Source organism: Balaenoptera acutorostrata, chromosome 5, assembly GCF_949987535.1.
Source record: "Balaenoptera acutorostrata chromosome 5, mBalAcu1.1, whole genome shotgun sequence".
NCBI classification, from domain to species: domain Eukaryota; kingdom Metazoa; phylum Chordata; class Mammalia; order Artiodactyla; family Balaenopteridae; genus Balaenoptera; species Balaenoptera acutorostrata.
The window spans coordinates 40,029,324-40,053,272 of record NC_080068.1 but is presented as its reverse complement, the minus strand read 5'-3'; the positions used below and the strand labels follow the sequence as shown (position 1 = coordinate 40,053,272).

Here is a 23,949-nt window from a genome sequence, read left to right as displayed (position 1 = left end):
AAGTATGTTAGATTTTGCTTTCTATCTCCTAAATTAAAAAAAAATAATATAAACATACATTTAAAAACATATGCCTGTTTATATTTTGCCAAATAAATGATGGAACACTTGAAAGATGATTCTGTTTTCACTCTTGGATAACAATATGTAGGGCACATTTGTGATTGTACTTAAGATATTGTTATATATGCCATCTGTTGTTGCCACTACATGTGTGCAAGTGTCATTTATAAAGCTCATTAATTTAAAGAGCTAATAAAAAGGCACTCTTGTGATTCAAGAACCCATTTCAGGTAGTAAAACAGTCTGTCCCACTCACCTTATAAATTCTGCCCTGTTTATTAAATTGTATACCTTACTTTTTTGTTGTTAGCATACTTGGTCACTGTAGGCTTGGTGAATTCTGGAAATGTAGAACTGATTAGCATATTCTCACCATACTGAGAAACTTGTTATTTTGATATATAGATGATATTTTGCTGTCATGTAACATCTTTCCTTTTTTTTTTTTTTAAGACTTGTTTTGAATTGGCTTTATTAGGCAATTCATGAATAGGGCAGAATCCCATCTAGCAACTAGAAGGGTATTCCCTCTTTCCATTATTTTCATTAGAAATTCTTCACTGTAGGGAATTCCCTGGCGGTCCAGGGGTTAGGACTCCGCGCTTTTGCTAGGTTCAGTCCTTGGTCTTAAGATCCCACAAGCTGTGCGGCAGGGCCAAAAAAAAAAAAAAAAACCCACAAAACTTCACTGTACTGGGCAATTACTAAGACAGTCCTAACATTTTAAAGGGGCAGTGAAGATTGACAGGTGATTGTACCCATTATTTGTAAGGTAAATTGGGTCCATTAGCTGGTCCAGTTTGAGTGCACCTTAGGGCCCAGGGATTTATCACCTAAAGTCTACAGAGCCTCAGGTCCTCCTTAAGTGAGCTGCAGGGGGATCATGAACATCAAAGTATGGCAAATGTCATGTGCATAGGTCTGTATCCTCAAATCTTATCAGAAAGCCAACGAATTCTGTGCCCCCAAAAGGTTAAGAATGTCTTTTGTTCAGTTTCACTGCTGAACAAGACTGTGGGTTGGATACAATGATGTTTTCAAAACACTTGGAGATAATAACACCCACGTGTGTATTGCCGTACTTCTTCAGCCACATGCAGTATCCAATTCCAGAATAATTTCTCCTGCACTTTCCTCTAGTATTGTTAGATCTATTACAAATCGAGTGTAATCCCACATCTGTTTCAAATTACTCTCACTAATTTACGTTACAAATGATCTTGAGAGCCCTGGGAATTTCAGGTGTAATCCCGATCTGCTGTTGATTTCATATTTCCGTGTGTGTAAATATTTGCTGTATTCTTTTATTTCCTCATCTTTAGTGGAACAGAACAATTAACACAGTTCACAGGGGAAAAATGTAATTTTAATATAAGTGATGTTATATTTCTAGCCAGTGATAAAAGGAAATTTTGTCAGTAAATGCTATTATGCAATATTGTTTCTGCTTACTTATCTGATATCAATTTAAAGGATAAATGATCATAGTTGGTATTTAGAACAAGAGAAAGATGGGGGGAAATGGCAAGCAAAAAATTTTGGGGAGTAGACTTTTGCCTAAATTTATGCTTTGTTTCCTTCAAGGTTTATCATTCTCCTATTGCAAAAGAATACATGTGTGCAGTGGTATTTTATTGTCTGATAGAGATTTCTTATGAATGAAAATAAATGCTGTCCAACCATGATACTTAAAATGACTGAGGGATTATAAACCAATACTGAATCAAAGAGCTCACCTTTATCTTTTAAGTATGCGTGATCTAAGCAAGTCGTTCTCACATGTAAGCAGACAAGTATTAGCTGGAGAATTTGTTGAAATGCATATCCCTGAGACCTCCCCCTACAAAGATTTTGATTCACTAGTTCTGGAGTCTGTGGTTTTAACACATGACACAGGTGATTTGATATTTTACCAAAGCTGATCTCGGTGCTAAGATTCTACATAGGAATAGCTATAATATAATAGTATTACTTTTTTTTTTTTAAATTTATTTATTTATTTATTTATTTATTTATTTTTGGCTGTGTTGGGTCTTCGGTTCGTGCGAGGGCTTTCTCCAGTTGCGGCAAGCGGGGGCCACTCTTCATCGCGGTGCGGGGACCGCTCTTCATCGCGGTGCGCGGGCCTTTCTCTATCGCGGCCCCTCCCGTCGCGGGGCACAGGCTCCAGACGCGCAGGCTCAGCAATTGTGGCTCACGGGCCCAGCTGCTCCGTGGCATGTGGGATCTTCCCAGACCAGGGCTCGAACCCGTGTCCCCTGCATTAGCAGGCAGATTCTCAACCACTGCGCCACCAGGGAAGCCCTACTTTTAATATAAGAGAAGCCATGATGATTGTGGAGAGCTGGAGGAGACATGGAAGTATCAACAAGTATCAACAAATGACATGGAATAAGTTTGCACCCTCAAATTATTAAGGACCCCAAAGAGTTTTTGTATGTGTGTGTTTTATCTATTGACACTTGCTGTATTAAAAATTAAAATTGAGATATTTAAAATATTAAATTCTTTAAAATAATACACCCATTACCTGTTAACTTAAATAATATTTTTATTTGGAAAAAAAAACTATTTCCAAAATAAAAAATTTAGTAAGAGGATTGGCATTATTTTACATTTATGCAAATCTCTTTACTGTCTAAACTTAATAGAAGACAGCTGGATTCTCATCTGCTTCTGTGTTCAATGTTATTTTGGTTGAAATATATGAAGACGATGCAGCCTCACACAGAAAACGGAGGAGTATTTTAATACCTTTTTTGATATTATATCAAAACTCTACAAGTCATAGTTTCTTAAAGGTTAGTTGCAATGTGGAATTTGAAATCATATCATTGAACTTTTTTTTTGATATATTAAAATCCATTGGTCTGTCCTGTACTTTCAATGGATCTTTTACCCATGCACGATTTTTAAAAAATTTTATTTATTTATTTATTTATTTATGGCTGTGTTGGGTCTTCGTTGCTGTGCGTGGGCTTTCTCTAGTTGTGGTGCGCAGGGGCTACTCTTTCATTGTGGCATGCAGGCTTCTCATTGTGGTGGCTTCTCGTTGCGGAGCACAGGCTCTAGGTGTGCGGGCTTCAGTAGTTGTGGCACGTGGGCTCAGTAGTTGTGGCTCACGGGCTCTAGAGCGCAGGCTCGGTAGTTGTGGCGCACGGGCTTAGTTGCTCCGCGGCATGTGGGATCTTCCCGGACCACAGCTCAAACCCGTGTCCCCTGCACTGGCAGGCGGATTCTTAACCACTGTGCCACCAGGGAAGCCCCACGATTTTGTACTATTTAGAAAATTTTGGTCACTGAGTTACGCAGGTCTTCTTTTTTTACAATTTAATTAATTAATTAATTAATTTAGCTTTGGCTGTGTTGGGTCTTCGTTGCTGTGCACGGGCTTTTTCTAGTTGTGGCGAGCAGGGGCTACTCTGTTGTGGTGTGCTGGCTTCTCACTGCAGTGGCATCTCTTGTTGCGGAGCACAGGCTCTAGGTGTGTGGGCATCAGTAGTTATGGCTCACGGGCTCTAGAGCGCGGGCTCAGTAGTTGTTGCTCGCAGGCTCTAGAGTGCAGGCTCAGTAGTTGCGGTGCACGGGCTTAGTTGCTCCGTGGCATGTCTGATCTTTGTGGACCAGGGCTCGAACCCGTGTCCCCTGCCTTGGCAGGCAGATTCTTAACCACTGTGCCACCAGGGAAGTCCCTACACAGGTCTTCCAAAACCACATTCATTACTGTCCTTACCTCATCGGGAAAGTCTTTAAGTATTGGGAAGCTGACAGGCTCGCAGTGGCAGATGTCAAGTTTTCCAAAATGCTTGAAAACTCAAATTTTATCATTGGCAATAAATACTGTCAGTTGTTTTCCTTGAAAAAACAGACTCACTTTGTTCATTTTTGAGAAAATGATTGCCAAATACCCAAGTCAGAATAACCACAGTTCGTCAATTGTTCTTTCAAGTAGAAATGGTAGTCCATGAAAAAAACAGCTAGTTGAGCTTGCAGCTCAATTATACAAGTGCTTTTCTTCTAGACAACCACTGTACTTCACTCTGCAGCAGCAGAGTGCTTCATGTGGACTTCCCATTTTGTCACAAAGAACATTAAAATGACCTGTACTCAAGGGTCAAGATTTAAGAAAAGCAGTAATTCCTACTGCTCCCTTCATTAAGGACATGTGTAAAGAAAACTGACCTTTTTTTCTTTTTTAAACTGCTAATGAGTGAAGAGCCACTGCCTTGATTAGTGCTAAGGTGCCAGCAGTTTCCCCACAATTGCTTTTGCACCATCAGTGCAAATGTCAGCACAGTGAAAAAGACAAATAATGTCTTTGTGTTATTCTAAAAATAGCTTGACCTCTGAGAAGGTCCTGGGGACTCCCAGTAGACCACGAATCACACTTTGAGACCCACCATAGAGATGCTTTGGGCCTTCCTCCCACCTGCCAGCCCCCACCCCCCAGCTTTGCAGTTTTTGTGCAGATGTCAATATGTCTGTATCCATGGCTCCTTAGCAGTACAGTGTGGAGTATCTCTTTGTGAGATGGTGTCACTATCATGATTCTAGGTAGAATGGGGAGTCCACGGGGCCGGCATTCACTCAGCATTCATTTGGAGTTTGCAGCTCCTACAGTGTGCTGCTGGTCCGCATGAGACGCTGAAGCCCAACCTCTCCCCTGCCCAACGACGTTTTTCCCTGCTTATTAGCTTTAGGCACAGTTTAAATTTAAATGCCTTCCCTGGTCCCCTTAGTAGGACACGGTTTCGTTTGTACTTACAGTGTTTAATATATTGTTGGCTTGCATCCTCAGTCATTTTCTAAAAATTTGTCAGTTCCTTAATTACTTCTTTAAGTACCATCTGAGTTGCTGTTTCCTTTTAATCTGAATATTGTCCAATAAAAGAGAGGGCGTTTTAAAAAAAAAGAAAGAGACGGCGCTTTGTACATATTTGTTTCAATGTAACGAAATCAAAACTGAAAGCTAACAAAGTCAAACAAGTGTGCGTTAGTTGCACATTTCCTGACTGCAAGCATTGGCACGATCAAACGTAGCGAACGTGTTTTACTGTTGTGGTTTTATTCCTTGTTCACTTCAGCCTCTTGGGACCCAATATTCAACAAATATTCAAATTGGGGCTGGAGTTCTGAGCGCCCGGGTACTGCGTGTTCCGGCAGTGTGTGTTTGTACATTGTTAAAACCTGGCAAGAGAGTGGTAACCAGGAGCCTGCAGGCGGGGCTCCGCCGCGGTCGAGCCAGCTGGGCTGCGTCGGCGCTCGGGCTCTGCGCCCCCGCCCGGCGCAGCCTCGGGCTGGGTCGGTGGAGCGCCGTGCCCTTTTAAGGAGGCGGACCGTACCACCAGAACTTTGTTGAAGGGGGTGTCCAGGCGAACTCGGACAACTTTAACAGAGCCGAAGGACGATTTCCTTTACCTTCTGACGCGGGCCGGAGTTCTCGTGCTGCTTGGCGGGAGCTGTGTGCTGGTGGGCTTTGCGCGAAGGGAGCCCTTCGGTTTCCCTTCTCCGGAATCGCCCGGAGGGATCTCACTCGGTCTGAATCCGGACGCGAAGCTCCCCGGGCCGGTCCAGAGTGTAGTTTGCCTGCAGAGGCCCCAGTGCCCGGATGTCCATCAGGATTAGCGCGAGCCAATACGCTGGGAGCCCGAGGCTGCGCTGAGGACGCCCGGGCTCGAGAGCAGGTAGTCCCGTAACATCGGGGAGTCGCGCTGGGGAATCGTCCCCGCCCGGCCCCGGCAAATGGTGAGCGCGGCGCTGGCAGAAGGGCCGCGGGTTGAAGGCTCTGATGGACAGGAGACCTTGAGCTCTATAAACTGAATTATGGCAGCCCAGTCAAGGTAAGGGAGGCACCGAGAGAAACTTTTAAAATATGTTAGTGGCTAGGAGAATTGAAGGTTGCAAGGGAAGGGTTGGGGTGCTGCGAAGAGGACGAGCAGGAAGCAGCTTTGTCATTGCTTTCTCATCATTCCTGATGCTGTGGTTCTTTATTTATGTCAGATAAAAAACAGTTTGGAGAACATACTAGACAATTTCTGCAGAGAGGAGGGGGTTGAGTTAAAGTTAAGATTAAAGTTAAATTTCTCTTCTCTTCCAAAAATAATTATTTTCAGAAAAATCAAGTTGATTTAACTTGTCTGCCTTTGCCCAAATTGTCCTTTAGTTTCTTTGTGCACCTCCTTTTGGTTCTCCTGATTCCCCCCCCCCCCCCTCCGCTAATGCCTTGAGCAGAATTTTAGAAATCGATTAATGTGAAACAGTTCGCCTTGGGGGAGGTGGTTGAGAATTTGCCTGGTAAGTGACTGGAAATTTTACTGCCAGAATGTACGATTGCACATAAAACGGCACAGCTTGCGTGAATCTGCTGAGTAGGCAAAGACCAGGAATGTATCGGGGTTGGTGAAGGGGAGAGGATAATGAACTGCAGTTGCTGTCAGAGGAACGCTATTGTAAGAACCTCCAGCCCTGACTTTCCATGGTTTGTTACTTTTTTTGTAATGAGGCTTTAAGAGTGATGACAAGGCATTAGTTTTTTTTATGAAATTCAAACTGTTGTGTATGATTTCATTTTAGTTGTGACAGCAGCTGGTGCTAAAGGAAGCCTACAATTTAGATATATTCTTTTTAAACTTTCAGTTTTACTGGAAAGTACTTTGGTGTCACATTTAAATTAATGAGAGCTCCTCAAGTTGCTTTTTGATGTAATAAAGTGATTTGGGGGAAATCTTACAAGGCTAAACACATTTCAGGTCTGAAGACCCAGATAGGTCACTCAAAGAAATAGATGCTTTAAGCTTAAAGTTTGAGCTTGATGAGACTTTGAAATTTTTTCCTAAGAGATAGAACTTTCTAGGAAGAAAAAGAACTTCACTATATAGAGCGCCTCTATGTGCTTTGTATATTTAATCCTCTAGACTCAGTGGTTTATCCCCTGCCCCCATTTTATTGGTTGTTCTAAGAAAGAGGTTCTTAACTTGAGGCCATGTAGTAGGAAAACTTGGATGAGAAACAAAAGTTGCATCTTTATTTATGCTAACCTTGACTGAAATTTAACTGCCAAAAGGGTCCATGGCATCAAAACCTTAGATTAAGACACTGTGAGCTAAGAAATTAAATAGTATCTAACAGAGCTCAATAATAGAAAGCTGGGATTTGAACTCAGATGTGAGTGATTTCAGTGTCTGAACCCTTAAATTAATTAAGAACAAAATGAGGTAATAGCTAAATTGGACACTGCTGTGTGCCAGGCACAGCAACTGTAACTGGATTACCTCTGACTCTTCTCAGTCACTTAAATAGGTAAGTACTTGTATTTTTCACATTTGTTCAGGAAACTGAGGCCCAGCCAGTCTGTTTCTTGCTTGAGGTCACGCAGGTAGAGCAGTGCCTGCCTGACTTCTGAGCTGCCCTGCAGCATTTCCTTACTTTCAGGCTGCCTCTTTAATGCTGAGATAGGTGTTGAAAGGGAACTGCAAAGCCTCAGTCTAAATGCACAAAAAGCAATTTCTGCTAAAAGTACTTTGCTACAAGATGTAAAAATCCGAGTTATCAGTATGGTAGTTCAATTTGCTAGTAATTGAAATAGGAGGACTGTACATATTCTGCTTTTCTGCCTGGCCTTCAGATGTGCCCTTGAACTAGGAACAAAGCTACAATGTCTTTTTTTTTTTTTTTTTTTTAATTTTTTGGCCTCACTGCATGGCACGTGGGAACTTAGTTCCCCGACCAGGGATTGAACCCGTGCCCCCTGCATTGGAAGTAGAGAGTCTTAACGAGTGGACTGCCAGGGAAGTCCCCAAGGCCATGCTGTCTTGCTGTTTTCTTAGTCTGCATCATGGGAGTGTATCTCTCAAGTGGTAAATGTGCATTTTCTTCACTTGTAGCTGGAATGTGGTCCAAGCTCACTTAGACATTGTATTTGTGGGAGAGTAGGTAATCTTTGAGATCACGAGAGAGAATATATGGAGAAAATTGCAGGTATTTTTGGATTTCAGGAAACCCCAAAGCTGGGCCACTCTGCCTGAGTAGTGCTAAGAGAAATGCAGCCATCATCTGTGATGTATAATCTGGGGTAGTAAAATCTTGCCCGTGTGTCACTTGCAGCATCTGTTTGCTTTTGAAACCATTAATTTAGATTCTTGGACTCATTGGATCTGAATATTCATAGCATTCATAGCTCAGTTCTAACCATTGTGCACTGTTTAAATAATTAGGTGGTGGGATTTTTTTGTTTGTTTTTGAGTAGAAGAGATAGATGGAAACTTAGATGAAAATGAATTTTGTAGCACTGATAGTGAATAAATGAGCTGACCATGGCACTATTCTCTTATTATTTGTTATTGTTATAAGGTAATAGTCTTCATTTGATGTTGATGGATGGTGTATGACTAATTTTTCATGTGTATTTCCTCTCTCTAGTCAGCTCCTTAAGACATTGTCTGACATTTTTAGTATTCCTTGCATAGGCTAGAAGTACTTTGAATGAGGGAGGGACTGCTTAAATCTCTTGGCTTGTGAATTTCCATAAATTGAGGTTACATGTTCCTCTCCATTTTAAAACCTAAAAGTAGGAAATTGATTATTTTGTTTTGCTTTGTGGTTGATTTCTTCTGCTAGATATGGAAGACATTTATTGAATGAAAGGTCAATTGCCTAAGTTTTAAAACTTAGATTTTGGGTCAGTATTTTGAGAACATTAAATATCTGCTTTGCCTTTTCAGAATTGTGGAGAAAGGCAGTCACTTAGAAGTGCAACATCAGTTAAAGCAGGGCATATTCTATGCCTCCCCTGTGAGATCAGTGTGTGCTTCCTTTGGAGTCTATATAAGGACAACAGATATATTGACTATGCTTCTTTGCTTTAAGGTGAAATAGTTACAGATCATGGCTTTAGTTTCCGAATTCTGATCTAAAGCACTTGGAGACTGCTTTTATAGGAGTATACAGCCTGGCACACCCTGTTTTGAGGACTGGTAAACCTATGATGGGTAGGGGTAGGCATGGAATCCCATCAGTTTGTAGATCTATCCTTTTCTATGAGGATTAGCTTGCTTTATCTTGAGGAGTGTGTTGATGGATAAAAGAGAAAGGAGGGCTTTGGTTCTCCATCTCTGCTCACCCCTTCATTGAAGCAATCCCTGAATTTTAGAAAGGAATACATACATCTCTTCAACTACCTTCAGCAATTAACCGGTTTTAAATGCACCTTGTGATACTGGAGAAGCCCTGGCCCACCTCCTCCCAGGGTGTGTGTGTGTGGCGGGGGGGTGGGGGTGGGGGGTGGTGGTGGCGGGGGGAGGGTGCATGAATGAGAGTTGGGGGAGTTGAACTTGCTTCTTTAGAAGAGTAGCTTCTGGTGGCTGAGCACGTCTCAAAAGCGCTTTCACACAAACTGCAGAAGGAAATTAGGTTTAGGTAACTCTCCCACAGGTTTTTTTTTGTTTGTTTGAATTTGACTAAAGTTAATGATGTTAAAAAAAAAATAATAGAGGAAAGTTAGATTGTTCCCAAGATTATTATGAAGCCGGTTTTTGGTGGATCTCTGACTCTGGTGGGGGAAGTTTTCCACGGCAAAAAGCAATGCTCTTAAACTGGTATGGAACCAGTTTTGCTCCGTCCTCTGTCCCCACCCCCAGTTTATGAGCTTTGTAAAGATTACCTTGGAAGAAAATTCATGAAAGCAAAAAAGTTCTGATTTAATATGAGCAAATATCAAAGAAGAATGCTTGATGTTTTGGAAAGTGCAGTTCAAGGAAGTGATTTCAAGAGGGAAATAATTTATGCAGTATTTTGACCCAGTGAATGTCTTCATTTTTTCCCTTATGACGCCATCGTAAACTGTGTCCTTGACAGAAGAGGTTTCTTAAATGATTTCCTTCTAGTTCATCCTGAGAACCCCGCTGAGCTTCCTGACTCAGACTAGAGGTTCTTCCATGATGAGGATGGAAGGAGGATTGAGTCATTTTTTTCATTCAGCTGGTTTATGGGGATCTTCTTTGGCAAAAAATAAAATAAAATAACACAAGTGGTCTCTCAAGAGAGGGGATTCTATACTATACCATGAAAAGGTATTCAATAGCTGGTTCTATACTGTTTTGAAAATGGAATTTAGTGAATGCTGCACTAAGCAACTTAAATGTCAAATATACTCATTATCTTAATCATGGATAAGAGAGAAATCTCTCTCATCTGGGTACTGTCACTTATTTGTTTTGAGCATCCAAAGCTATGTATTACTTAATAGCTGTAAAATGGAGGAATTATAAAGCTGGTTCGCTTCATTACTGCTTTGAGGTGTAACATACAACTTGATTGCTTCTAATATATAAACTTAGTTTTCTGTTAGCAAATTTCTCTATTTTGTTTGCTTTCCAAGATAGGAAAATAAACTTATTTCCAAAATCTGTCTTCTGAAAGGGCAAGTCCTGTATGTAAGATGTGGTGAGAAGGACTACATGCAACAGTGTATTCTGACTTTGCTTCCATTCTACTTGGAAATGCAGCCTGCACCTTTAGGACAATGTTTCTTGGCTCAGAAGTGCAAACATAGCAAGCTTCAGTATCATAATCTCTTTGTTGTGGTTCAGTTACATTTTATTGATATGGGGTGGGTGCATAACTTTTACAGCTTAAATGATTACCTATCCTTTTTACTTAAGTTAAAAAAAAATTGAAAGCTAAAGTTGTAGTATTTTAGCTCTGCTTCCGATTGTTCTTCATGCATTTTAGTATGAACATAACCTGTATTCATTTGCTCAGAATAATACAGCAACTAGAATGCAAAGTAATGTCTTGCTCAAGTATATATGTACCAGATGAAGTTTAGCTTTAGGCCTCTGGTGGAGGGGGGGAGAATAAGATTTATAACTTTTGGTGTTAATGCCCTTGGAGACCCAAAAGTAAAAATTAACTTTAATAAACATCCCAGTGCTGACTTTTTGTGTCTTGGCAGTGATCAGTGTTGAGAATCCTGCTCCTGTGCAAACTTTTCCCTTTTCCTATCTATCCACAGTGAGTTAAAGCTTAACCTGATGGCCACAAAGCCAGCAGACTTAATATCCTGAAAGCCTTTTTCAATGGTGAACGTCTGTTGTTTTCTTGCGTTGGTTTATTGGCTTCGTTTTTAATTTAACCAGATTGGACTCCTATCAGGTTCTTAAAGCAGTAATTTGATGTCAGATTTAATATATTAAGGGGAAATCCCAATAGTGACATCTTGTCAAAAGGAACTGAAGCAAACAGAAGGGAGAAATATATTGTATTTCTATTGACAGCTAAATTGTCTTTATTTTGGTATTAGGTATTGTATTTCCAGAGGGCACCCATAGTTCGACCACATTCTAAAAGTACCAAAGATTGTTCTTCCTCCACAGTGGCTCATGTGATGATGAATGCTTGGAGACCTGCGGGCCACATGATCCTTTGTTTGGGTGGGCTGGGGAGAGTTAAGGATGTGACTCCTGAGTCACTGGCTCGCCTTTATTTTACCCAAAAGGATCTTGCCTTTCTTTTCAGTATTGCTTACAGCTCGATTGGCAATTAAACAAATAAAAGTGAAGGAATATTTTAGGGGCAGTGTGGTTATATTAAGCTCAAAGTTCTCAAACTGAATTAGGCACAAGAAACAACGTGAGTGCTTCTTAACATGCAGATTCTGCTCTCCCCTCCCCCCAGAGATTCCTATTAGGCAGGTCCAGGGTGGAGCTTGGGTGGAGCCCTGCTGGGTCTGAGGCCAGAGGCCCACCCACCACACTTTGTGAAATGGGGTGTGTGTGAGGGAGATACAGTATCATATAAACTATGTGTGTAATGCAGTTACATTTTGATTTAATATATATTCATATATACACGTCCCCCCCATTGAAATAGACAAGAGGTTGGTACAGAAGGTAGATATCTACCTCTATAAATTTATGTACCGATTATAAACTCTATTAGTTGAAATGTCCAAATGCACCTATATTTAAAAAATAAAAGGAAAAGGAAGGTACCAAGAAGTAATGTGCAATGTTTGATCCAGCAGCACTTTCCCAAAAATTGTTTCTTAAGGACCTGGATACTTAATTTACCCTTTCCTATCCGCTCTGGTCTCCCTCCCCAAACTACTAACTCACTTCACTCTTCAACACCACCCCCCCACCCCCCCCCGCCATCCCCCATTCATCAGGTGGCAGTTTTTTTTTTTTTTTTAATTTTTACTTACTTTACTTATTTTTGGCTGCATTGGGTCTTCGTTGCTGCGCACAGGCCTTCTCTAAGTTGCTGCAAGCGGGGGCCACTGGGCTTCTCATTGCGGTGGCTTCTCTTGTTTCGGAGCACGGGCTCTTAGGCTCCTGGGCCTCAGTAGCTGTGGCATGCAGGCCTAGCAGTTGCAGCACGCGGGCTCAGTTGCTCCGCGGCATGTGGGATCTTCCCAGACTAGGGCTTGAACCCGTGTCCCCTGCATTGGCAGGAGGACTGCCAACCACTGCGCCACCAGGGAAGTCCCAGGCGGCAGTTGTTTTTGTTCCTAGGGAAAAGTTATAACTGTGAATTGGTCAATTATATCCAAACTTTTGAAACTGAAATAAAAGTTTAGGGTTTTTTTCCTTTCTTTTAAACAAGAGCATTGTCTAGGTGTACTGTCATTGAACAAATAATACGCAACAAAATTTTTAAAATGGGGCTCCTATGGGAAGTAAATGTTAAAATTATAGCAGAAGTCAGTTCCTGTAACAAAATTCAGGAAACACTTTCTGGTATGTGGGTGTTGTAACTTTTCAATTCTTGGAACTTTCCTTCAGGAAACTGTCCTGTCAAAAGCAGAGCAGTCGATAAAATATGAAGCACAATTCACAAACTCTGTTATGCAGTGTAATTAAATTTTGATTTGGGGCATATGTTTTTGTGGTGGTGATAGAGCTGAGACTGTCATGTGACTTTCATCGTGGATAACGTGCATCTGGATAACTTGTTAAATGGCTTCTCTCCCTCTCCCCATTCTCTTTGCTTTAAAAATACAGGTGTACCTGATTTGCTCTGGATGTGAATTTATGGAAAGTGGTATTTATAAAATTAACCAGTTCCCATTGTTTTCTATAAAAGTATGAAACTTGTTTCTTTTCCAGCTTTACAGAAATTACATATTTTTGTCTCATGATTGACAAATTAATATTTTACCTTAGACATTTACATTTCTAAGTAAGATGGTCTACCTAGTAAGTTGGTAACTTAAGCTGCCAAAATGCTGATAAAAATTTGAGTCCATGATTTTAGGATTTTAATTTTTTTTCTTTAAAGGAAAATAACTTCTCACTGAGTTAATAGGACGTTTTAAGTAAGGTTTTTTTGGGGGGGGGTTAAAAACATATTTATTGGTTCAAAGTTCTAGACAGTAAAACAATAGCTAAAGCTCTTGTTTTATGTTTTTTTCAAGTAACTTTGACCTAGCATTTACACGTCTAGGAATTATGTTTTTCTGTTATTCTTTTATAAGCTGTGTGTCTCCCTTTCACACTCAGTTCCCTCTTAGAGTTCAACCATACTTATGCTAGCTCTCCATTAAGAAAAAAAGAAAATCTGTGTAAATATAAACTTTGTACCAGATGGAAAAAATCAGGCAGCAACATTTACTAACATTAGGATAGTAAAAGGGTAGAATGAAACCCAGCGTGTTACATTTGTTTCAAAATGGAGTTCTGCTACCTGAAGATGTTGGGAAGAATAAACAGTGGTCTGTGTCACTTGGTTTTAGTAAAATTCAGAGTAAACCAATTAGTTTTTGTTTTTAAATGGGAACTATGCCCAGAAGACAAAAAGCCCTAGATGGGAAGTTATAAAAGATTGAATATGATCATTTCTATCATATTGCTGATTGTGTAGGGGTTTTGTTTTAACCCTCATGACAGGGGCATTTTCTTACAAACATCTTTGTATTTTTCTCATTTTAACAGTCATATTTTTCTAAGGATAAAGTGAAAATCATTAGATTTACTTCATTTGAGTTTAATTTGTAGGCTTTTAAAATCTTGACAGTTCTCATGATAAGCCTAGAATAAAACTTGGTTTCTATCTGAGTTCACCCGTAATTCTGGGGTGAAACCCCTAAGGTATTGGTATTATCCATTATTTTAAAGAGCAGAGTAGAAGCTTCACCACTTTTGGTCTTTTGGTAGCTTGGTAAATTACTTTTTTTTTTCTTTTTGCAAAGGGAGAGGGGCATGTTCACCAGATCTTTTATCTCCCATGGTACTTGTCATTTTACGCTTCTTCCCAGCCCAGCTTTTTTTTTTTTTGCTTTGTTTTCTTTTTTCGTTTTTTCTTTTCTTTACAACTTTGAGGTATATTTTACATATCTTAAAAGTTGACCATTTCAAGTATACAGTTCAGTGATTTTTAGTTACTTTACTGATGCAACCATCACCATTAATCAATTTTAGAACATTTTATCCTCCCAGTAAGATCCCTCATTGCCCCATCCAACCATTAATCTACTTTTTGGGTGTAAATTTGCCTTTTGTGGGTGTTTCATGTACACGGAATCTTGTAGTTTCTTGCATCTGGCTTTTTTCACTCACATAATTTTTTTGAAGTTCATCTGTGGCATAGCATGTGTCAGTAGCTCTGTCCTTTTAATTGCTGAGTAATTAATTCTGTTGTCTGGATAGATAGACCGGTTTTTTCCAGTGTTTTGCCTTTTGGGGGGGTATTTGAATAATGCTGCTCTGAACATTTGCATGCAGGTCTTTGTGTAGACTATGTTTTTCTTTTTCTTGGTTAGGTACACTATGAGTGGAATTGCTGGGTCTTATGACAGTTTTGTACTTAACCCTTTGAGAAACCACCAAACTATTTTCCAAAATATATGCTCACCCATAGCCCATGTTTAAACCGATCTAATTCATTCAATTTCTTGTGACTTATGTACTATTCTCATAGTCAGTTGGGCTGTGAAAGTAGTGGTTCTGAGATGTGATTTAGAAAATGTTTTAAATTTATATATGTCTTAAAAACACAACTCTTTTTTCCCATAAAGAAAATCCCTTTTGGTATTTTTAAATTTGATTGGGCTTTTTGATGAAGAAACTTATCAAGGAATGTTTAAAGAATACCAAATTTAAAGTACCAGCATGCTGTTGTCAAAATCGCAAAAGAAACTTCCAACCCACAACTCAAATGTCACAAATACATTATTAAATATAACTCCTTTATTTCATAACTGCAGAATGGTCCTAGAAGTTGTTAACTTCAATACACTTTATAATAAAAACATTCAGGCAGAAATTAGCTGTTTTCATTCACTACAGCCTCACATGCAAAGATACGTTATCTAAATGAAGCTTCTGGAAATTATCATTGAAACTTGGGTCCTGCCAGGGGAAGGTGGTGACCACGTGCCCTCAGTTGGTGGTGTGCTCCAACCTTCAGGAAAAGATACATCTATTTTACACACAGAAGTATTTCATGAAATGCGGTGAAGTTATCTGTATGTGCATGTGTGATGGTAGTGATAGCGGATCATCTTTTCAGCACTCCACTGCTATTCTGTTTTTTAAAAAAAGGCTGTGAGGCCCTGGTTCATTGTCCACTGCACAGCTGCCTTGAATGAGTCTGCCCAGTGTGTCTTCTGCTTTGGAGGACATGTTATCAGAATTCACTGCTTCTGAGTATTAATTTTTACCTACTTAAAGATTATATATCAGTATGAATAGCTTTATGCCTGTGACCAATTCACATGCCTGGACAGTGCTTTTAATATTGATTCTCTGTATCCTGTATCGATGAAGCCTCACTGAAGCCTCACTGCTCGCTCAGAGCCAGCCGCAGCGTGTGCGGGGCTCTGAGCTTCTTCAGACAGATCCGGGGTTTCCCTCCCCGCAGGGAGACAGAAAACCAGCAAACAAGCTGGCAGCAAAACAACGGCAGACTGTGTTAGGTACTATGACAAAAACCCAACCGGGCCGGGGCGGAGAATAAGGGAGTGTGGGGAACTTATTTCCACGTGCGCCATGAGGACCTTCGAGGAAGTTAACCTGAAATGGAGAAAACGCAAATCATGACAAGTTAGATTTAATTGTCCTTTCAGAATGTAATAAGTGATATTGGTGGGAAGGATGGCATTTTTAAACAGGGTCAATATGGTTTTAGGAAATAGCCATTATGTGGCAGTTTCTCAAAATAAAATTTTAATTGTTTTTGTGAATTATACCAAAACTCAGCCCTATTTAAAAAAATTTTTTTTTAATTTTCATGAAGGCAAAGTGAGTTCCATAACAACGTAACTTGAACTTTAAAAATAGAGACTATGTTTTCTAAAAGTTTGCTTTAATTGGTGCATAAATATAAACAAGTTAAACATGTGGGAAAGAAATTTGAGAGGACATTTTCCTTAGTTTGGAAACCATCAAATAAAGGATGTGATAGAATTAGAGAAGTCCTAGCTCAGTGAGGACAGTCATAAGGGAGTGAAGATTTAGACTGTTGCAGAGGGTTTTTAAGCCTGGCTATTTTAAAAGGTTAATCTACAAAGCATCTTTTTATACATGTGAAAGGCTGTTATGGGGAGTGAGGTGAAAGATGGCCTCCATCTCTGCCAAAAGCAGATCTTGAAGAAATAACTTATATATGTTAAGAGGTTTAAGCAAAGCCCGGGAATGAACTTCTCATTGAAGATAAGTAAACATGAAAATATAGTAGAAGGTGGTGTTCTTTTAGTATATATAGAAATAGAAAATAATGTTCTACTTTGGATATTTTAGGAAGTAGCAGATGGTTTTAAGTACCTTTTTCTCAAGGGATTCTGTGGCTTCTTAAAAAAAAAATGTGATCACAACAAACTACTAGAGGAACTGAAAGTTCTTATCCTCTGCATGCATCACGGCTTTATTTGATTATATAGAGTTGCTTCAAGGATCCTGTGCTCATTATCACCTTATCTCTTTTGTACCTCTGTTTTATAGTTATTTTCAAATAGATGTATTTAGTTCTATACCTTTTGTGGCATGATATATGGTAATTTTATGACTGTACTGTGAACATGTGAAAAGAAGGTGTATTCTTTATTTTCAGGGTCCAGGGTTAAACGTGGGTTTGTACATTAGACCTATTTTACATTATTTCTATATTCTTTGTCCATTTATTCTGCCATGGACTGGGAGATGAATAAAGATCTCATACAATTAGAGAATTTCTACTTCTCCTAGTATCTTGTGAAGTTTTTGCTTTACAAATGTGGTTGCAATGCTTTTGGTGTGTAGATATTCAGAATTGTTACATCTTCGTTTTAGATCGCTCCCCTTGAAAGCATTAGTTTCTTATGTATATTTCCAGTTTTCTTTGAGTATTGGTGACATTTTAAAAAAAAATAAAAGATACATCTTTCATCCACATGGATATTATTTTGGTTTAAGGAGTGGGAGGGGTGGTCCAGCCTCCCTCCCAGCCTGCCCCCAAACTAAACATTTTGTTCTCTGTTCAAGAACCACCATCAAACTCAATGATTGTAACTTTATGTCTTAATATGTGAAAGAGCTAATCTCCCTTCTTTACCCTTCGTGCTTTCAGAATTTTCATGGATATTTTCTCATGTATATTTTTCAAGATCAGCCTGAGTATTTTGTCAAAAACTGGTGGCTTTTAATAGGATGACTTCCTAACAAACTTATAAAACCTCATCCTGTTTTTCAGAAGTATTAAAGTTTTAAACAGGATCTCTGTTTTTTTTAGATTTTCATGGAATGGAAAAGGGTAAGTCCCAGTGCCAGGGACTCCTGAATCACCAGACAGACACCACTCATTTATGTTGGGGACATTTGGGAAATCCTGTTTGCCTCAGTTTCTCCAGAAAGAAGTGAAAATGTACATTTGCTCTTGTCATGAATGAATGTATTATTAATATAACTCTAACTGGAATTGTATTTTTGTAGGTGATTCACATCTGGCTTTGGGCAGAAACAGCATTTTGCAGTCTCTGTATTGCTGTGCATAGTATCTCACTTTCTAGCAGACTTTTTGGTCGTTTGCTTTTCCTTGACCATAAAAGATATAATTTAGGCTCTTTAAAAATCTTTTTGTAGTTCAGTAAAATAAAAGCAGCAATTTATTAAAGTTAATTGTAATTAAGACGAAAGAGAAATATCTTCCTTAAATCTCAACAACTTGACTAAAGATGTTCTTTTTGTTCCTTTTCAGCTTTTTTCTTTATACGTTAAATGTTTTCACATAGTTGAACTATTCTTTGTATACATTTGATAAGTGATTTAGTCAATATACGGGGAAAAGAAGATGAGGTTGGGATTACTTTAGGCTGTTGTGATTTTTTGAGATTCTCATTATCTCTTAAATTTGAAAAGGAACAGATAAGACTTTCAGATCTTTTATGCTTAGAAACGCTATGCTAAGAATACATTTTTTAAAAGCTGAAAATAGCCCAGTTCATATTGACTAAAGCAAGGTGTTACTTTATACGTTGTGCTATAGAAGCCAGGGTGGTCATGGAGATATTAACACACTGCCACTTGGGTTTAATAGATATTGCAGCCTGTTCATGGTTCTGGTTATGGAAACCACACTGAATACCATAGTTATGAACTTCACTCGTTCATATTTACTTATAAGACTGTCATAGTTGAAGAGCTAGTGTAGCTCACAAACTCATAATAATTGAAGACCCCTTGTAGGATTTTTTCTTTTCTATTCACACTTGCAGATAGTGTTCATGAATGTTCATACAGAACCCAAACATTGTCTCAGTAGGAGAAGTTGGAATCGTATATGCAGACTGAAATCATTATTTCTAGTCATGCTTTTAAATATTAGTTTGAAAAATTGCTGTTTTGTTTTTTTCCTATTAGTATCATTTTAAGATCAACAAGAAAATTAGGAGTTCTCTGGCGGTTCAGTGGTTAGGACTCTGCACTTCCACTGCAGGGGGCATGGGTTCGATCTCTGGTCGGGGAAACTAAGATCCTGCATGCCATGTGGTGTGGCCTCTCCCCCCAAAAATAAAAAAAAATAAAATCAACAAGAAAGTAAAGAGATTTTTGACAATTGCCTTAACTTTGTAAATCTCAATCAAATTTGTTTAAATTATCAGGGATAGAAAATTCAGATACTTAAATTTTTATAGAATTCCTTTAAAAATTGTGCCCAAACTGTAGGACAGCAAGAGTCACTGAAATTACTTATTTACTTGAGGAAAACATTTCTGATTTAATTCAAAAATGATTTTTTTTCCCATTGTGTTTTCATAGTTGAGCTGGTAAGAGTGGGTGGTTATTTCAGTAGGTGTTGGGAATTTTAAAAAGCGTAGATAGTTTCCTAATTACCACTTTTCTACCCAAAATGGGTTTGGAACACAGAAAGCAGCAGAAGCAGCAGTGAAAATCATGTGATGAAGGTTAAGCCCCCAGGCTGCACCCAGAATGTTTCTTCACTTATGGTACCAAAATGTCAAAAATTTGGAGCAATAATGGAAAACAGTGCAATTGATGAAACAAAGCATACAAACCATGCTTGAATAAGATGGTTTATCCTATACTCAAGTTAGTTTTTTGTTTTGGCAGGAGGGAGGAGTGGTGTAGGGCATCTTTAGGTTTAATAGGAGGAGAATGTGGAAAAAAATGAATTATTTTGGGAGTATTTCTGTTGGTAAACTTGGACACTTTGAAGGACAGAGGCTTTATGTATAGTTTCAGTGTATGATAATAACAGTCATTTATTGAGCATTCCATTATATTCTGAGCCCTGAGCCAGGAACTTTGCATATTTGATATCCCTGAATCTGTATGACAGAGATTATCACTCCTATTGCACGGATGAAGAAACTGAGGCTTGTGGAGATTAACTGACTGACCCAGGTTACACAGCAAGTGACAGCTTGACACACAGCCTCTACTAATCTACTCTAGACTTTTCATTTAATTGTCTTATCCTCATACACTTATCCATATGGCAAATGTTCCTTGGTTTACTAATAAACAAAGGAAGGATGGAGAAAGTGGAATATGATTGTATGTGTATGTCCGTCTGTCTTTTAACTCAACTGTGACTGTGAAACAGAAAAAGGGAGGGAGAATAGGGAAACACGGTATGTGTAAAATTCCTCTCAGGGTGAAGAAATGTGCAGAAGAAATGTGAGGTCAGTCTTTACTAATGCCCAGCACTGGGAAGTATCTTTTCGCCACAACTTGGTCGCCACATGGAGAATGAGGGAGAGAATGCAACTATTTGAAGTTGTGGGGTATTTGTAATTCAGGGAACTCCTGTAGTGTTTGGAAGGGGAGATATGTATGGATGGAACCTTTGTGGATAAAAGATGTGAAATCCTTTTTACCCCGTATCCTCCTCCAGGATGCTGCTTCCATGTAAGAAACTCATTGTGGGACAAAGCAGACATCCTTCTGCCTCTTTTTAGTATGAAATGCATGCACCCCTTTGCCTCTGCTGCAGGACACCACACTTCTCATACCATCCTTGGATTCTCCTTTTTTTCTGCTGTTCTCTTACCTGCTCTATATGCTGCTAGCTCTAGAAACCATCGTATTGTGTTTAATATTGAATTATTTTGCTTTCTCCTTGGGTAAGAGAAGAGTGGGAGGAGCATAGAAAGCATGGGGGTAGGGAGACCAATGCCTGTGTTGCTTTGCCCAGTTCTTGGACTCCAGCTGTATGTATTTATTAATAATAGCTCACAGTTATTGAATACTTAACTATGTGCCAGGCACTGGGCTAAGGTAATTGTATGCATTAGGTAATTGAATTCTTACACCAGCCCTAAACCTTTGGTACAATTATTTCCATCTTAAAGAAGAGGAAACTAGAGCTTAGAGTTTGTGACTTATGCGGTTGACCATAGCTAGTCACAACAGAGTCCCAAAGGTCCCTTTCACAAATGTAGCTATTAAGAAAATCTCCATGTTTGTTTTCAGTCTGCTTTCTCAGTAGAAAATAACAGTGACTTGGGAATATTTCTCATTCTCCACTGTAGTGGCTCTCAGTGTGGGGGAGGAAGGGAAAGGAGGAGGAGGGTATCGAGGGTATTTTCCCACCCCCGCCCCCAGGGATATTTGGCATTTCTGGTATATTTGATGGTCACAGCAGGGAGGAAGGTGTGCTACCATCATCTAAGATAGAGGCAGGTGGTCCCATTACACTTTCTACAGGGCACAGGACAGTCCCCACAATGAAGAATGATTTGGCTTAGAGTGTCCGTAGTGCCATGGTTGAGGACCCCTTCTCTGCAGGGCCCCCCTGGTTCTAGGCCTGGGGATATTTGTGCTTCAGCGAGCACCTGTGCCTTGTCATCAGACTCCAGCTCAGTCGGTGCTGGCCCCAAATGGGAGTTATTCGGCCATGTTTGGGACATAGTACGCAAGACACTGCTAGGTACCGTGTGGATTACACTGCCCTGTAGAAAAGGGAGAAGTGGTCAGACTTCTCATAGGAATTCAGAAAATGGAAGAAACACTTCTGAGTGTGGTGAGGAAAGGATTTGTTGAAGCAGAGGGGCCATGGCACAGGCAAGGGCTTGGATGGATACAAGTTGCGAATTAGGGAAGTATTGATCCCGAGTGGATGGATAAAGAGCACAGTATTCTTTTTAGGGCTGGAGGTACATCTGGGGGACATTTTCAGGCTTCTTTCTTACCCAGTTGAGTGCTCTCTGTTTACTGTGCACTTTAGCAGTCATTAGCTCACTTAATCCTCATGTTAATCTTAGGGAATTGGTACTATCATTAGCACCACCCCTTTTAATGGCTGATGTAACTGAGACTCAGAGAGATTAAATGACTTGCCCAAACGATCACAGCTAGGAAGTGGCAGAGCCCAGTTTGAACCTTCACTAACTCTAGAGACCATGCTCTTAACCAGCTTAGTATGCCAGTAACCAGAGAGTTCTGTCCTGTCCTGTATTGCTCAGCGTCCTCTCTGCCTTCCCCCAAATTCAACGAAGCCATGGTAGGAGACTGACAAACAGCAGTCTCCATTTGGAGACCTTGAGTCTGGTTGCTGTAGCGGAAGGTGGTAGAGGGGTCAGAGGTGCCGAGGGTGAGTTAACAGAGAACTAAGGTGCACCTTTTAAAGGAGCAAGGAAAGAATTCTGAGTGACTTGAGCCTCAATATATCTGGCAGGGACGAGGTTGATTGCAGTAGCATTTTGAACTAGTTCGAGGGAAAAAATATACAGAAAGGGAGATTGGTAGGTATAAGGTAACCACCTATTATATTACAGATTTACTTGTGTCAAATGCGTTTCTAAAATCTGGGCCTTTTGTAGTTTATATATCAGATGTAACTCAAACTAGGGAAAATAAAACCATAGAATCAGGCCCTCCTTAAAGCCCAAAGCTTTCTGGCCTGGTAATTTTGTAGGGAAGGACTTGCAAGAAAAACACTCTGAAATATAAAGAAGGAAATGTGATTCTGGTCTTGCCTTTATAGGCACTAAATCAGTACATGAAGAAATAGGACAGGAATCAAAGAAGATTAATTTTCCAAAACCTCACAAACAACCTAGTTCGCAAATAGGGAACAGCAACAATTTTTTTAAAAGTTGAATATTGGAGGAGGGAGGCGGGAAAGGTGAATTGTCTTCTCGGTGGTTGCTAGGGAGATTGACCTGAAAGCTTTGCAGATGGGAGCCCGAAACTCACTCCTACAAATGTGTGTGTGTATCTCTGCTGGATCACTTGTAGTTTCTCAGTAGAGCAAAAAGCAGAAGCCAGAGAACGATTTTGAAGCAGTGAGGTAAGGTTTTGCTCAGCGTGCTTGCACAGATAGCACTCATGCAGCATGCACGCAGACACTCAAGCTGTTTCAATTCCGCTCACAGCAAATGCAATCTGTGTCTCACAAGTTCAGATCACTCTTTAGTTCCTTTCCTTGCAAAGTCCACCGTGCTATTTGATAGATGACCATATGCTTCCCAGGTATTCCTTTCTGATAAAACTTCAGATTGCACCAGAATTCTCTGAATGTGTCTGATGAAAGATGTGGAGCTCCCAGCAAATGCAATCTGTGTCTCACAAGTTCAGATCACTCTTTAGTTCCTTTCCTTGCAAAGTCCACCGTGCTATTTGATAGATGACCATATGCTTCCCAGGTATTCCTTTCTGATAAAACTTCAGATTGCACCAGAATTCTCTGAATGTGTCTGATGAAAGATGTGGAGCTCCCAGCATGTGGCAGCCTTTCAGATCCTACCATATTTACTAATTTATTCTTGTGGTGGTTTTCCTTAATATTGTAATAGGAACATTTTCAAATAGAAAAGTTGAAACAATTCCACAGGAAAAAGCCTCATCCCCAGATTATATTATTAACACTTTACTATACTTGCGTTACCATATGTCTGTTCATCTCTTCCTTGCTGTATCCATCCAGTAATCTTGTCTTTTGTGCTTTTTATGTCAGTTGCAGATATCAGTGTACTTTCTCCTAAATACTTCAGCTTGTATGTCATTAACTAAAGTTAAGTATTTATATACAGGGTTTTCTTTTTTCCCTTCTGCCATAAAATTTACATGCCACAAAATGTACAAATCTTAAGTGGACTTCTGTGTTTTGACAATGCATACATCTGTGTAACCCAAACCCCTATTAAGTTACAGAACTAGTCTTAGGGTTATTTTTTGGTGTGAATGTGGGAAGATGATTAGAAGATGAGTAAATAGACACATTTTTGTTTTATTTTTCCTTCTTTCAGGGTGTCATTCCTGTTTTGTTTTTTTAATTATAACATGAGTTGTATGTCCTTGATAATATCTCATTTTGTAGATTATTTAAGTAGTTTCTTGAGGTCTCAGACCAAAACCTTTGGATAAGGTACGTTTTTCTTTACCTAGGTTTCTCTTACTAAGAATTCTCTTGGATTGCTTTATTGAGTTTCTGGGATTTTCGACCCTTCTA

At 39.6% G+C, this 23,949-nt stretch overlaps 1 protein-coding gene across 9 annotated transcripts in view; it reads left to right on the top strand.

Annotated features, from left to right (window-relative positions):
- The window catches only part of AFF1 (ALF transcription elongation factor 1), a 207,162-nt gene that overhangs the window by 74,771 nt on the left and 108,442 nt on the right, over positions 1-23,949 (top strand). For 2 of the 9 annotated variants that reach the window (XM_057546860.1, XM_057546858.1), the window contains exon 1: positions 5,472-5,903. The exons of the other annotated variants lie outside the window; for them this stretch is intronic. In XM_057546860.1, coding sequence (XP_057402843.1) covers positions 5,887-5,903 — 17 coding nt within the window. In that variant the 5' untranslated portion in view covers positions 5,472-5,886. Of the gene's footprint in view, positions 1-5,471; positions 5,904-23,949 lie in introns of those variants that run through there. 9 annotated transcript variants of the gene reach the window in all.